The 16,620-nt window shown below is 37.1% G+C and overlaps 1 protein-coding gene and 1 long non-coding RNA gene across 2 annotated transcripts; both read right to left on the reverse strand.

The window, feature by feature from the left end:
• Positions 1-764: 764 nt before the first annotated feature.
• Positions 765-4,406, reverse strand: LOC118213268. Its single transcript, XR_004762379.1, has 3 exons — positions 4,299-4,406; positions 1,432-1,502; positions 765-868 (listed from the first exon to the last, which is right to left on the reverse strand). It is a non-coding gene; the product is annotated as an uncharacterized LOC118213268 (long non-coding RNA).
• Positions 4,407-6,029: 1,623 nt separating this feature from the next.
• LOC118212326 (follistatin-A-like) lies at positions 6,030-12,002 on the reverse strand. Its single transcript, XM_035390084.1, has 6 exons — positions 11,809-12,002; positions 10,216-10,407; positions 9,758-9,976; positions 9,285-9,509; positions 8,769-8,999; positions 6,030-7,118 (listed from the first exon to the last, which is right to left on the reverse strand). The coding sequence occupies exons 1-6, from the start codon at positions 11,900-11,902 to the stop codon at positions 7,030-7,032; spliced, it is 1,050 nt and encodes a 349-aa protein (XP_035245975.1). The 5' UTR covers positions 11,903-12,002; the 3' UTR covers positions 6,030-7,029.
• Positions 12,003-16,620: the final 4,618 nt, after the last annotated feature.

Raw genomic sequence — 16,620 nt, forward strand, 5'->3', positions numbered from 1 at the left:
TATGAAATGGGATCTTCTGACAAAAAGCTAACTCAGCCATTTGCACCAGACAGAACCAGTGGTAGAGACACGTTCATCCACATTTCTAGAGGCTATTTCCAAGTGACTGCCTTTACACATTGCATACCATAACTTTCTCACAATATGGCTGGCACGAAAGCACGTGCACAGCACACAGGAGAGGACATATTTTTCTTTCCAAATGATGGAACGTGATAGAAGTGCCACTGCAATGCATGCGAGACAAAATGTGTAGCATTTGAGCACGAGTACAAGTATACGTGTGTAAAGTGTGACATTAGCAATACCACCCAATTACCTGTGGTTTTATACAGTTGAGATACAACTAGCATATCGAATATATCAAAAAGTTAATTCCAGTAAATGTGAATTCAATCTCAGCTGCTGTGTCTGTCAGGATGTTCAAACCTCTAATTTAAATGCAGTGCATTTAATTCAAAGATAACGTCAGATGACACTGTCACGATCATTCGACTGCTCCTTCAATGGATCAGAACATGATTATGAATACTCTCCTTTTCACGTTTAAGGTTTAAAGTAACGAAACCAATCAATTAAACACCTATGAACATAAGCTCACTTGAATGTTTGTCCTATAGAAAGGCATCAGGTACATAACAATCCATAGTTTTCCCTTTTGCAGAAGCTAAGACTTCAAATCCATTTTAATGAATAGTTTATGTGACATGTAGCCAAACCTGTTAAGGGAGGCTGAATAAAGAAGATCATTGGTTTTTAGGTACCAAGGTTTATTATTGTTCTGCATCCAAGAAGATGTCCAGTGGTGGGATGACATTGGATAGTGGGGGCACAGCTTGATTTCAGAATTTTAAAAATCCCACATTTTCTATAAACAAGACAAATGGTGTAAAACATTTATTTTCAATCATACTGAGAGTGAGAAAGCTCTCTTTTGTCCAACAATGCCCAATGCCCAGTTTTCACAGCACACTTTTCCCAGCACACTTTTCCCCACAATTTATTTATTTTTCGTAATAACAGATATTCAAAATATTTATTTTTGCACTTTAATTACACTGTATTTTCAGACATCCAAAGTGTTCGGTGCAAGTTCATCGATGAGACAATAGGGCTTTGTGTTCAAACAGAATAATAAAATCAAAGTGGGTGTTGTCTAAGACATGCTGGCAACTGACTATCAGTTTCAGTGCTTGTGCAAATCTGTGAGGTGGTAAGTTCTGCCATGAGCTAACAGTAACAACTGAACCTCTGAGTGTTCTCTTGACCCCTATTACACCTTCCCATTTAACACTTCCACAGGAACTTCATTTATAGTCTATTAAACCTGCTGCTCATTTTAAAGCGAGCGAGCATTTAAACCCAAAGTGAGCGCTTAACAGGTCCCCACTTCCTCCCTTTTCAGGTGTGTTCAGCTTCAGGGATTCTCACCAGTTTCTCATCCACCTTAACCAGCCACAGGTCTTGAAGTTCAGCGCCATCGCCATGACAGCCTTGCTGACCTGCAGGACAAGAGGTTTTGATGTCAGTGAAACAAGAGAGAACACCTCCGGTAAATACGTTACCTTAGGAATGACTGTAATGTAAGCGGGACACGAAGTGAAATTGTTGAGACAGAGAACGGGACTGAAAGCCTTTATAAACCCCATTAGTTTTGCCTGCTGAGTTTCAAGCAAGTTCCTGCCTCACCCTGCTGACAACAGACTGCATTTTTTGTCAGCCCACGGTCACAGGGAAAGTGCCAGTGGCGAGGACTGTGCGGCTCTGTGCAAACAGACAGTGCCCGGCTTGTCACTAACAGGATCCACCACAGCCAGAGAAACTTCATTTGGATCCTTATTCTGCCACAGTGTCATTAAAGGGCAAGGCCAATCAACTGCCATGGAATCTGAGTGAGGCAGTGTTCCAGCTCCAGGAAACATGCCTTTTAACTGCCCATCAGCACTTTGCAGACAATGTCACCGTTCTGTGTGCAGGGAGGGGTGTACTGAGACTGCCCTGTTCATTTCTCATTTCTTAGCCTGACCTACTATATGCATGAAGTCAGTGTTTTTAATAAATGGCCTTTTCCCCAGAATTTGAATATTGCTGGGTATAAATGACTGTAGACACAAAAAAAGACTGTTCATGAATGGAGTAAGATTAGGTTTCGCTGATTTGTCTAAAATAGTGAAATTGGCATATTTGATAACTATTGCACAAATCTTAGTGGAGTGAAGACTGCAAATCTTGAATCCTGTCCAAGATTTGCATACAGTGCATTTGCTTTGAAATGCGAAGCTTTGAAGGGAATTGTAATTTTATATTTATTTTTTGCAATGAAACATCCATGTCTATATTCATAAAGCATTACATACGAATGCTTTATGAATACAGACACTGATGCTTCATTGCAAAAAATAAATGAAACATCAGTGTCTATATTCATAAAGCATCACATACGAATGCTTATCTAGGATCAGGTTTGCCTTTTTGTTTATAATGAATAAGGTTACAATACGGACAGGGGAACCTGTACACCGAGATGCTTTATGAATATGAGCCCTGAACTTATAAAATCGTAACTAGGCTAAATGCAATTGGTAAAATTACACACAGAGGAAGATAAACTCTGTCTACTTAAAATTTTTAATTTTCTCAAGACAGTGGAATGTGAAAGTTTCACTTCAGAATAAGAACGCATATTCAACGTGATACTCACAGAATGGGCTGCCAAATAGCCTATGTGTGACTTGGTGCATCCTATAGAATACCTAGTGTTGTAAACATATTTTCTTTTGAATGGATTAGTTACTGCCTGTTTCTCTACTTATGAATGATCACAGATGTTTTGCCATAATGAGGGTTCATTACACTAGGCAGGCTCAGGACTAACACTGACTGATGGTCACACAGACAGAATGGTCTGCATCGCTACTCTGAGAGACAAGTAACCACAAACTGAATCTTGATTGTACCACTATCAACATTCAGAACTGCATGCCGTTCTCTAGTACTGCTATGTGATGCGTTCCTGTGATTTCTGAGATGCACTCCATGGGTTAAGATGATGTGCAGCCTTGAAAATGGCTGACTAATGGTTGCTCTGCCAGTCAGTTATAACACTTTTGGCTAAATGCCTTCACCCTCTAAGAAATTAAAGTAGCACATAATGTACAAGAATGATGACATCATTGTAAACGCGCAGTATGAAATGCATGGGGGGTTCGCGTAGATATTTAATCCACTTGTAACAGCGATTCAAAGTGGGGGAAAATAAAATAAAATGAAGATTATCTGAAAGTCTGCAATTACAGATATATTTGGCACAATGGATGTCGTTTCGTGATTTGGGTCAATCATATTTTGATAGATAAGACAGAGGTATCTCGCCATGTAGCCTACTGTGAACTTCACGACAGTCTTTCAGACAAAATAAATTATCTAGTGTGAAGTCAAGTGTTTATGATTTTGCACTTTAACACAAGTAAACCACGACAATGCTCTGACTCGCTGATGGCTAATAAGCGGAGTTCTACAACGGACAGGTTAGGACACTACATAAATTAGGCAAACTCACTTTTAACAGAATTTGCTTTCTTATTGAAATTACCAGACAATACTGAGTTATCTTAGAAGTTTGAAATCACCCCAAACAAATCAACAAAATCACACGTAAATTACTATTGCTGGATCAGCTGCTATTACCTTCTACACCGGCAAGCACAGCTAGGCTACACATTCGCCTGGCTAGACAGCAAGTGAGCTATCGGTAGCAAACATCCTATGTTCATCACGGTGTTGACAGACAACCACAACTGCATACATCAACGTTAGCTATAATGGAGGCCAGTCAGCTTTTCCTGATATTTCTACAGCAGGAATCTGCACAGCAAACTTTGAAAGCGCTAGAAAATCCAGATTAATTAGACATAGTCCAGTATGCCTAATGATTTCTAGATAGATGGCGAGGACAAACTAATCGACATGCAATACAGCGAGATTATTTAGCCTAGGTTGTCCAACATTTTTTTTAACAATCTAACATTCTAGTGATAGTCTACAGTGTAATCGTTTTTTTAAAAATCTCTTTAATCGTGAGTCTAGGCCGGTGTCGTATAAGTATCGATATATAGCCTGGACTGGTCGGCAAACATCTAATCTGTGGAGCGCGTTTTCTTTCTCCTGCATTAGTAGCTAGGTATATCCAAATAGCATCACAACAATTTGTCACTTTGTGACATAAATCACAATCATCCATATTTATTTTGGACTAAATGTGTTTACATTTAATCAAATGAGCCACGATCAATCTTTACCTGGTAGAATTGGGATACTGCAAGCTACGCTTTTGCTGCCTCACTCAGACAGTACAGCTCACTTCATACTGACTTCCACCAGAGAAATTGACTACGCCGCTGTTTACGATACCAAAATCCTACGGCAAGTAGTCAAGTCCAAACTAAAGCCATCTATTTGCATGGTGAATATATAACGGGTACAGTATTCCTCTATACTTCGGCAAAAATTTCGATGATCAGAAATACTTTATTTCAAACTTCAAAGATGTCTTTATGTATCGACAACTTATTGGTGAAAACGAATTAAGCTAACAATGCATTCAATGCAGCCAATATAAATACGAGATTTCATTAATAGGAACGCAACGACACAGGCAGAGTATGCACATAAGTAAAGCGCAAATTAATGGCAAAACTAATTTATTCATTCCAATTTTTTGTCAGCATCAATGACGCAAAACTACACAACCATTTCAGCTTTGATGAATGAGGATAATAAAAGTGTCATTTCACCTTTCCCATATCTCACCTAAAGCGTAAATATAAAATTGGTACCTCAAGGTAAATTTCCTGACAAAGATAATGCATATAATCATCTAAGCCGTGGTAAAAGTGCTAAAATCTAACATAATGTTAAAGAAATGACATATTGGCACCAGCAACTGACTTATTTTTGGTTCCGCTTAGCCCCATGAAGTCTTCCCTATTCATTTATGAAACGACTTCCCCTCTGACAGCATCAAGTTTTGACAAAGTAACTTTGATGTTTACACCATTTTTATATGATTGTGTCAATGGTCAATGATTGTGGTAAGTAGCCCAGATAAATAACTTTAATAAACAACACTGCTTCTCTTTGGAAAGCTGGTCAGCCAGATATTGAAAAGGTATAAATTATGAAACAAAATATACATACGAATCTAGCAGACTGGACTATATGTGTACTTCCTTTTTTATATAAAAAATAATAATAAGCAATCACATACGGTATGTACAGTATATGGACATGTTGCCTTAAGGCTGTTCCACTATTGATGGATAAAGGCTGTTCCGCTATTGACGATAGTTTATCCATCCAGTGTTGAAGAACAACAGAACAAGGTGCCGGACCTGCTCCGATCCTGGCCAGAAGTCAACCCTGCCAGCATAGCCACTGAGTCACTTTTACAAGTTTCTTTGTTAGTCATTCTTTAATATAACCCACCAAAAATCATGCTAATTCTCAGATAAACAAAAGCCCTAGTTCTCTTTTGACCCTTTATGTCTATAATTGGTTTCAACACTGTGCAAGCTGGAAAGTAATCCATCAGGCGGATTAATCACTGTATATCTCCTTTTGAATCATGTTTCTTGCATAAGATAACTGACCCAATGTCCTCTTTTAAATATCCACACTTGAAATGGCAATACTTGATTAAGTAGAACAATATTTGAAAAGTATATAAGTGAAAGTTCAGGAAAATTTGTTTTTCTCAATACAAAACAGCAGAAACTCAGGGGATTTTCAAGACTAGGCTTGATACGGTATTAGATACTATCTAGTCTGTAGGTAATCAGAGCACTTATGTAGTCAGGAAAATCGCAAGCATTTTGGGCTGAATGGCCTGCTCTCGCCATTATGTTATGTTATGTAAAACAAAAACAAAGGATGCCATGCTTACAATCCACATTGGTATGATGCTTTTCTGATATGCAAGTGTTAACTATATGAGGAGAGGCAACATGAAAGTAACAACAGGAAAAAACCCGTAAGGAAAAAAATCCATGTTTTTATTGTTTCACTCTTCATATCTGTACAAATACCATCATAACTTTTTATATACATTTGACATTTACATAAAAAAAAATACAAAACTATATATTTATAACTGAATCTGTATTTAATGTGTCATGTTTGAAAAAAAAAATTAAAAACAGAAAAGCATAGTGAATAATTTTGATATATTTTTAATTAATGCTGTATATCACATACTTCTGTAAGTTCTGCAATTGCAAAATGGAGTAACACATTGAGTGTAATGCAAACACATCGGAAAACCACATATAAAATTTATACATGTTAATGGCATATTTGAGATAACAAAGCATCTTCTAGACCCCATTTACTGTATGTTCCAATGTAGAAAACTCAATACTGAATCTGTGTTTATCTGTTTTCAGGACATAATGAAACAACTGCTTACCATTTGGTAAGTTTACTTTTTAATATGACAGTGTTGCACCATTTAGTGAACTTTTGCAGAACCATTGAGATTGTCCCTTTGGTCAGTTATGAATTGTAAACAAAAACAGAGCCATTTATGTACATTTATGAATGATAAATTCTTAATAAATAAACAGGTTAGCATACTTTTTGTTTTTGCTTTTTTTTTGCTTGAAATAAACATCTGTGATACAGAAAGTGACATCAATAAGCAGATTTATACAGCTCACGGATTGCAATTTACAGCTTGCAGAAGATTTATACTTTACATGGTAGCATTGTACCTCATAATAAATAACACTGCTTCTCTTTGGAAAATACAAAATAACATGGTATATAGTCAGCCAGACATTGTAAATGTATAAATTATAAAACAAACAAAGTATAAATAAACATCTAGCAGACTGAACTATATGTATACTTCCTTTTTTTATTAAAAAATAAATAAGCATACACATACAGTATGTACAGTATATGGACATTATTTGTTGCCCTAAGGCTGCTCCACTATCGATGGATAAAGGCTGTTCCACTATTGATGGTAGTTTATCCATCCACTGTTGGAGATAAATGGAAATAAGTCATGTAGTCCTGGTCTTCATCTTCTTCCTCTTCCTCTTGGTCTTCAGTAATGGCTATATAGGGGAATACAGCTGTTGCATAAACAAGTATCACAACAGTGCAGAATCTCATTGCATGTTGTTAAAGCCCTTAGAGAAGCCACACTACTCTGATGTTTTGTTTTTACCAGACTTGGCAGTGTTCAACAAGCTATAGCATCTGCCATTATGCAACAAGATTTACATAATCCAGGAAGTCAGTACAGTGACAAGAGAGTGGGGTCTAATGTTTCAATGGCTCAGGCTGTCAAGATTCCTGAAAGCAGACAAAAAGTGCTCTTGTGATCTAGGATTTGCTCTTTTGTTTTTTAAGTTATCTTTTGTTTCAAGCATATAGCTGTTGCTACTGGGCTGGATGAGACAGTGTTCCACAGGCTGACCTTTGAAGGCCAAGGGGCAGCATGTTCTTGAGGTATTTTCTACAGATCATTGTACAATGAAAACAAGCATACAAGCAGATCAAAAATAAAACAATGCAAAATAAGGCAAAATAAAATAAAATAAAATAAAATAAAAACAACCAAAATACAACAACAATAGGAAATGGACAATCCCTCATAATCTACCTGGAAAGTTTGGATATTTCCAACCAAAGCAAAACTATTTACAGCAAACAAAGATGTTAATGTCTATTAGCAGAGTAGAAATAAGAGAGCATAATTTGAAAAGCTTGCAAAGGTTTTCCTGCAAACTGTAAAATGCCACACTTAGAAACTCATGAGGTGATCATAATGTTGGTCCCTCAGGTGCATTCCCATACCTCAAGGCAGGCTTTCATTAAAGTAATTTGTTTAAAATGAACAGGTGGAAAACAAATGTAATTTATGAATAGACAGAAATTATTTCTGTAGACATTCTTTCAATAGCTGCTTGGAATGTAATTTTGTTTAATTGGGGATACTACAGGATATAATGCTAGCCTTAGCTTATTGAGCACATTTAACAGTGTTATGTGCTTGTAGAAAGGTAGGCAGGTGGTTTACATAATAATGCTGTACTCTAAAGTCAATTTAAACAATGGTACCAATTTTACAATCACCTTATGTACAATACTTAATATATGTATCTGCAGTTTTCATATACAGTACATATACACTGAGCTGTATGTCATAGCAGATGTTGATGTCAGTGCATTTTGAAGTGATTGAATACAGCCAAAAGTTAGAAAATAAATACACAATTAACATACAATATCATAATGACTGTGATGTTTATAAGCTCTTAAGACATTGCCTTGAATGCTGCTCTATATTAACAACACTAAAACAATGACAAGAGTATTTTAAGGCAACCTGCTATGTAACAGGTTACTAAAATGAACACACTTGTCTATCATATATCAAGGTTTTAACAGCAAAAGCTAGACATAGGAATATAGTCTTGTTAGCTGTGAAGGACAACCTCAGCTCAATAGTTCCTAGAATTGTGTCCTCTCTTTTATTTCTTTATTGTTACTTGTTCGATTGTTTTGCCGAAAATGCAAAATGTAAAAATGAAAGAAGCCAACACAAAAGAACATGCAATAGTCCCATTCCCAAGTCCATTCTATTGCGTAATCATTGGAGGGAGGCGGGGGGGAGGGGGGGGGGTGTTAGGAAAGGGATGGTGCGGGGAGGGTTATTCTTAAAATACATGGGGGGTCTTTCACTTTTTTAGGCTACTTACAGTTGCAAGATCCAGAATGCTTAATTTCCAGGAGAACTCCTAAAGAGCAAGCGGCCTGCTTCATGGCACACTCGCTGGGATATGTGGCGTTATCACTGGCACACACGGACTCGTCTGACCGGCTCTCCGGACACGTCTCCTCGCAGACGGAACAGCGCCCCCTGCTCATACGCGCATCCCAAAGACACTTCTTTCCTGGACTGCACTGGATGTCATTGCATGAATTGGCCTCTGGTAGCAAAAGGAAAGCAAACCTTTAATGAATGTGTCCTGACATCTAGACGTCATCAGTTCATATATTATATAAGACAAACTTTTAATGTGGTCAGACACTAACTGTGGGTTCCTGTTTTCCCTACAAAAAAAATCAATCCACATTTTTGTTTGGCACAGCAAAGCTATCAAAGCCTAAGTGTAAATGATTCAAAAATATGTGTCATATACTAGATGTTAGTGTAACTGAAATACAAGAGTCTCAACTTTTAATTTCAAGACAATATCAAACACAGAACTTACTTATGCACTTTCCCTCATATGCGACTCCAATAGATCTGCCATGGAGACAGGTAGCCTTCCTCAAGTGGCAAGCGCTGGAATATGTGATTCCATCATTGCCACACAGGTATTGTTCAGGTGATATTACTTCAGGGCAAATTCGATTACATGTGACACAATAGGCATTATTGGTCTGGTCCACTACACACGTGAAGCTTCCAGGGCACTGGACATCATGGCAAGTCTCTGAAAATAAATAAATAAATAAAAATTATATATATATATACCATATCAACAGTACTGAAAATGCTCAATGACTTCCTTCAAATGGTGTATATACATATTTGAAATATCTTACTCATGATCACGTATTAACATGTTTAATCGGCAACTTGGTTCCAAACGAATACTCTGAATATTTCCCTAAAGCCATTAGCGTTAACAGCCAATTATTTTTGGCAACAATTACTCGGCGAACATGCCAAAGCACTTACTCCTGCATTTGCCCTGGTATTGAATCTCCAGGTCTGGGTGGTTTTTACATCTTGCTTTCAATAAGGCGCATTCATCTTTGTATGTCTTTCCATCGGACCCACAAACAGGTCCCTTCCAAGTGACACTGGAACAGTCAGGAGCGCAGATGCAGCGAGGTTTGTTCCTTTTGTTCATTTTACATCTCTTTCCTGGACCGCAGTCAACACTGTCGCATGTTTCTACAAACAATGAATCAAATATGTATTTAATTAATCAGCCATGCAATTGATAACAGCCAGTTATTTACTGCCAACAATGAAAATACATCGCTCTTGGGCGAGGACGCATGCTTTCGGAATACAAAACGCCCAATGTATGCCAATTAATTCTGTAAGTGTGGACTTAGGCTGCCTCTAGACGTGGGCTAATTATTACCCCAAGATTTTCCGTTTATAGGCTGTTCACATTCAATGCGTACCTTTACAAGGTATACAATTCGGAGCTCCCCCATTGAAGATCATCCAGCGAAATAAGGTGCTATTCGGCACATCCTCCTCTGTCCATGAAGTCCCCAGTCTTCCACTTCTGCAGCACTCCTCTCTGGTCATTCCAGGCATGTAGAGGACCTGGCATCTTCCGTTTTTCCCCTGTTGCAGCCAGCAGTTACCAGCTGTGAAAAGCCAGTCGGGTTAATGTCTGAAGCCAGTGACCCAGACGCAACACGTGCAGCCTGTGTTTCGTATTGTCCTCTGCACGGCGGTACCACGACTCATTTCGAAACTTAAGGCGGCTGTTTTAACACTTTCTAGTCAGGGTTCTTTATGATTAGGCAATTTAGCCCAGCTATTAACAGTCGGAGCCTTAAAACCAGCTTACGACCTTGGGAGGTTTTAATCAGACAGCTGTTCAGGAAAAGAGCGTAAAACGCCAGACAGGCTGCAAGCGTCACTTCTAACCAGGTTTCCGTACCCGCACAGAACATTCCTCCAAAATATCGTTAATTGCTTAGATGTTCGTTAATAAGGGATGCCGTTAACCTCATAAGAGTGGTAATATGATTTTATTTCAGCATTTCCAAGGATGAATCTGAGTTCAGTAATTAACTAGCCACTGTGAAGCAACAGGCGGAAAGTCGCCCGCGGAAAGATTTAAATTTGCTTCTTTAAATTTCTCATTGTTCCCATAGCTTGTAGCATATTTATTCATTGCACGTCAATAATTTATACGCTGTGGGCTAGTCGGCGTTAAGTCACTGAGTTTTAAAACTACTGTAGACACTTAGAGACAACCTTACTTTCCTGCTTAATCTGAATGCCAATTGATTTAGTTGGTTGGGGGGTCTGGAGGCTCTGCATGATTCCAATACCGTTGGTCAACACACTCTGCGTAAAGTTAGAGTCTACCATCGCCAAAAGGGATTGTTAAAAAAAAGTTGATTTAAGATATCTACATTTAGTTTTCAGATAAGTTGACAAACAGAGGATGCATAAGACTGATAATCATGTGTTATGTGTCCGACATTAATAAACTACGACTAATAATACGACTGATTTAACTCTGCTTTGCAGCCCTAGACTTAAATTGTAGGCTACTACTATCGCTAAATTTGGCAGATAACAGTAGATTTATTCTTTCCTTTTTTTCACTTTTTTGCGAACCGTACAGCGGCCGAGATATGACTGCATAAGTGTAGGTTATGCATAGCACATCACTTGTGAGGAATGTGATACGCTACCTGTACATATGCAAACAGCTGGTGAGAAAAGCTAGTTCTTTTCTATGTATTTAATATATTTCACCTAATGTTCTATTTCAGGTTTCATTTAATTAAGTTTGGAATCCTCGGTTTCATATCCTGGCACTCAAGACCATATGGATATATTTTCACTTTTTATTAACAAACTTAAAATCGAGTAAAGTAGGCCTACGATAAATAGCATTGTCGCAAAGTTCCATAATTGTTCCTCACACGCGCACAAGCTATTTCACACGCTGATAAAAAAAAATCAAATCAATAGAAAATACAAATCATGATACAGCGGAATTAAGTAGTACAAGTAATAAGACTTACCCTGAACTTTGTGATCCTCAATGAAATAACTGAGCCATATGAATAATAAAATTATGCCCGGGTGGAGCTGGTATTTTTCTAGCATCCTTAGCATGGTGGAGACAAAGTGAACTATTCAGACGGGCAGCGGAAAAGTAATCTGCTTACGATGGCACTGTTGAATGAATGTCAGACTGTGGATGCAGCCTCTCTTTTTAAATCTATAAGGGGGTCTCTGGCTGACTGTCTGTGGTGGGCGGTCTTGTAATCGGTGGGGGTGGGGAGAAAGATTTTTAAAAAAAGTTTTTTTCCTCCCCCCAATCTCAATCAGGTGACATGTCTAGTCGAAACTTTCCCTCACAACAGTAATGTAGAAAACTGTACTGTTTTGTATAGCCTGTGCTGTGCGTCTTACTTCACAGTGAAGTGATACGAAGTATAGTAACAGGGGTGCTTGAATACGTCTATATCATGCTATTGTTCAAGGCAAGGAGTAAACGAGCGGTTATAGCAATGTATTTATTAAAGACTCGGAATAACTACGTCCAAATGCCCGTTACAGTCTATTTATCAATGAATCCCGCTAATGCGCGTTTATTTTTTGGGTCATTTTGCGTTGTTTTGGGAACAATGCATCCACTTTGTTCATCTGAATTTCTAAATACATTGCGATTTCAAACTGCAGTTAGAATGTACAGGCTAAACATATCCACGTTTAGGCTACACATTAAATGTAATTTTACTCGGCAATAATTGTATGTATCTTAATGTTTCCTATTACGCTGTATTTTGAATTTGTTGTTAACACTCTAGCGACTTTGCGTACTTCGTATATTGCGACTTCTACTGATTTTGTTGCATTTGGCTATATATTTATAGGCTATATCTAAAGGTTACTCAGCCCTCAGGGCTGCTAACTAAAAATACAACAACGATATAACCAACATTTTAACAATAGGGTTTCTATGTTGTATTTTACTGCGTCTGACTGCTTTAAATCGAATACTCCATGATTTCCATGTCAAAATTTAATTGCAAAAAATAGTCCTCACACTGGCATGCCAACAAGGGTCCGGTTCTACCAACACCCCCTGCTCAGAATTGCGCTGCGATAAGAGATAGTTTTCCACCAACTGCAGATTATAGTGTTAATCTTTTTAATAAAAGTGCTGTATTACAATGAGATCTGCGTGGAAAGGCAATAATAGACACCAGAATACAAGCTAATAATAGAACAGACAGTTGTTTGGGTCTCTCAGCCAGGTCAAGCTTTTTAAATATACCCAACGATGTTTCCAAATAGGCGTCAGAGTAGAGTATTGCATTACACTGGGTTCTATACATTGAACATAGATCGTTTCTGAGCAACGCCTATCTATTGTATGCACATACAAGTCCACGTGCGGAAGATGACAGTTTTCAGTCGCCGCGCCGTCTGTGTGCTGTGATTCCAGACTGTCTGCCTTAAGGTAAAACGTAACATGAGGCTCCCTCTAACGGCAGACACCATGAACGGCATTCTGTCTGATCCAAAAATTTCGCGACTCAATCGTAACAATTCGCTGAGGGCCATCATCATTATTATCATTGAAAGCTGCGACAGACGATGATAGCAGCAGATAGTAGCTGATTTGTTTCGATGACGTTCCTTTCCGGGATGATCTATTTATTATTATTATTATTATTATTATTATTATTATTATTATTATTATTAGTAGTAGTAGTAGTAGTAGTGTTATTACAATTATTATTATTACTATTATCATTAATAATAATAATAATAATAATAATAATAATAATAATTTATTTTTGTAATTACCAATTTTTGAAAAAAAAAATGTTTATACAGAGGACATACTTGACACCGAGGTTTCTTTCACAAAGGTCCCCTGTGCAGCAGATCATTTAAATATCGAAGCATCGTAACATACATATGCACAGTAAACGCTCATCTTCAAGCATCTGAAAACATTATTTACAATATACTAATCCAACTATAGATCAACTGTATTCAAATATGTACCAGTAATGTGTCTGAGTAGTAATATTGGGGTTACTGCATTACATAACAAGAATGCTAGTATTGTAGCTCAATTAAGCAGAGAGAAAATGAGTAAAAGGCATCAATAATGGGAGAGCTATGGCACAATAAATACACATGCATAGTAAATACAACAGATGGGAAAGAACAATAAAAATGAGAAAGAAGGAGAATTGTATTTTTGTCAATTTGTGATTGTGCAAATAAGCATGAACTCTTCCCCAAAGGTCATGCTGACGGTATCCACTAGTTTGCACTTCTACGGGATTTAACACAAGACAATGGTTCCCATGCACACAATGGGACCCTTTTGACTAAAACTCTGGGTTGAATTTGAGCAGGTCAAGCACTGCCAGGTGTTTTGTGAAGTTGCCTCTCACATGAGTGCAAGGGTCCTGTTCACAGTCATATTTGATACAGCTGACAAATTCAAATTTTATTTTCCTTTTTTAAAATTGCTTCTGGTGTAAACGTTTTGATATTGTGTAAGTATATATATATATATGTATATCCAATTTAGATGGTTATCTATCAAAACTTGATTTTTAATGAGCTGCTTATCTGATTTCATGTGTTTAGACAAAGATCTAATTTCTCCTAGTTGTTACCTTCAGTATTCTTTCTGATCCTACAACCAGCTTTACAAAAAGGTATCATTGTAACTACTGCTGAGTGAAATAAAACCTCACCCAATTTGAACCCAATCTGTCATTCTGACCAACAAAGAATTGCATTTATGAATCACATAGTTTTACATTATAGTTATAGTCTTAATATAGTATGGACATACAAGCTGTTTTTCATAAAAAAATAAAAATTAAAAAAACATTTGTAATTATTTCTTTCATTTATAATACAGCTTTATACATCCAGACCAACAAGTTCATATTATAATTGTGCTGTGAATGTTTGCAGTGTATGCACCTCTCTGAGTGTATGCATGTTTGAACACATTAATGTACACAAGTAATGCAGCATACAAAAATGTCAACATGAATTAATTTGATGGTATAATCTACTTTTCAGTAAGAGATCAATGTCTATATACATCAGCTTCCCGAAGAGTGCACTTATGGGATCCTTTCTTCAAATAGTATATATCCCTGTTGTTGCACCTCTCATGCAAAAGGGGATCAACATATACATGAAATTATATTTTTGCACTTCAACAATCTATGTGATGGTGCGTTCCAGGCCAATACAGTAGAAGTGAATAATGAATTGCACACACAGTTGCAATACGCGACATTCTGAAGGCTAACTGTTATGTTTTGGTGACACCTGCTGGTAAGAAGCCTACCAGAGACGTTTATAAATTGGCAGCACAAATTTGTGAAGTTATTTAATGTTGCACTTCAAATTTTTTGTGCAATTATATGCTGTAATTTAGAATGAAAATTGCATCAGCATGTTTTTTTAATAATGCAATTTTTCCTCCACAAAACAAGACAATCAGATATATTCATGTTAGGGTTAGGGTTATGCATATGATCCATAAATACAAATAGCAAACACAGTTCTGTGTTTAGTTTCCATCAAACTGTGTGTGAGTTCACAAAGGATTATTTTATCAGTGAATATAAACAGTGGTTACACACAGAGGTAAACAGCCGCTTAGTAGCATCCATCATCAAAGCTCAAATTAAACAGCAGTGTACTATATAATTATACCTCTGATGTATTTATTTATCTTGTCTACATCCCTACAAACATTTTAAGCCATCATGGTCCAACTAATCAAATATTGCATGAAGTTATTGTCCACTGAACTTAATTAATGGAATTGTAGAGTGGAAAATACCCACCACAGTCATTCTAGGTAAAATCTGCACTGGCACTATAGTATAAAACCTTGCCTGGCACTTGTTCTACATGTGTGTGAAATTTGGTGCTTCTATCAGGAAATGCACAACACTGTCTCATATGTGCTCCACTAAAGAAGATGGATCCAACCACATTTTTGCACAGCTACAGGTTGTTATTAAAGTTAAATGAAAATTAGACAGATGCTACTACGTCAGAAAGAGAGCACACAGACTTTATTTCAACACTGTGTAGCCTATTGACAGAAGTGATTCTGGAGGAAATCTCAAGAACAAATGCCACTTGCGTGCTCAAGGTTGCATTTCAAAGTACAACATTTTGCTACTGGCTGCCTGAATCTGCAATTTGTGACAAATTAAGAAATGTGAATCTCTGTGTTAACTGTCCCATTTTTTGTTGTCATGTTGATACATTTTTGAGAAGAATATCATGCTATTTTAAATTATATCATTTTAATATGCAGTCAATTTCTAAAGTAAACAAACGTCAACCATATATTATGTGCCATTTAAACCATTTAAGGCCAGCAGGTCATTAGAAACATCTGAGCCAAAACACGCACTAATAGCAAAATAAATAAATAAATAAACCCAGAAAGTGATATTTCTTTGTCTTGATAAACATGTGACGGTGTGTGCGTGTGAATCCATTCACACATATATTATCAGCGTAACTGAGGAACACAAACACCCACAGTTCAATCACATACAGTAAATGGAAAAAGTGTAATCATATATTCCCTCTGTAGTTAACAATTTATCACCAAAGCAATTTTCACTTTCTGTTTTCTTTTACCGTTATGTAATTTTCTACTCGATAATATTTAGCTGCATGACTAAATTTGAAACTCAGAATATGAACTCTTCAAAAGGACAACTTTCGTATAGAAATTATTGGGAGAAATTCGTGTGAAATGTCTCCGTAAAATTGCGTTGTTCAACACATGGACACAAACGAGAATTCAGGTT

The sequence above is a fragment of the Anguilla anguilla genome, chromosome 14 (assembly GCF_013347855.1).
Source record: "Anguilla anguilla isolate fAngAng1 chromosome 14, fAngAng1.pri, whole genome shotgun sequence".
In the NCBI taxonomy this organism is placed as follows: Eukaryota; Metazoa; Chordata; class Actinopteri; order Anguilliformes; family Anguillidae; genus Anguilla; species Anguilla anguilla.

Bases quoted from the DNA above. Each gene is read 5' to 3' on its own strand.
- LOC118212326 (XM_035390084.1), bottom strand. From the start codon at position 11,902: ATGCTAAGGATGCTAGAAAAATACCAGCTCCACCCGGGCATAATTTTA. The intron at 9,510-9,757 runs GTAAGTGCTTTG...ATTTATTTTCAG, and splicing joins ATACCAGGGCAAATGCAGGA to AGACTTGCCATGATGTCCAG. The intron at 9,000-9,284 runs GTAAGTTCTGTG...TTTTGCTACCAG, and splicing joins ATATGAGGGAAAGTGCATAA to AGGCCAATTCATGCAATGAC.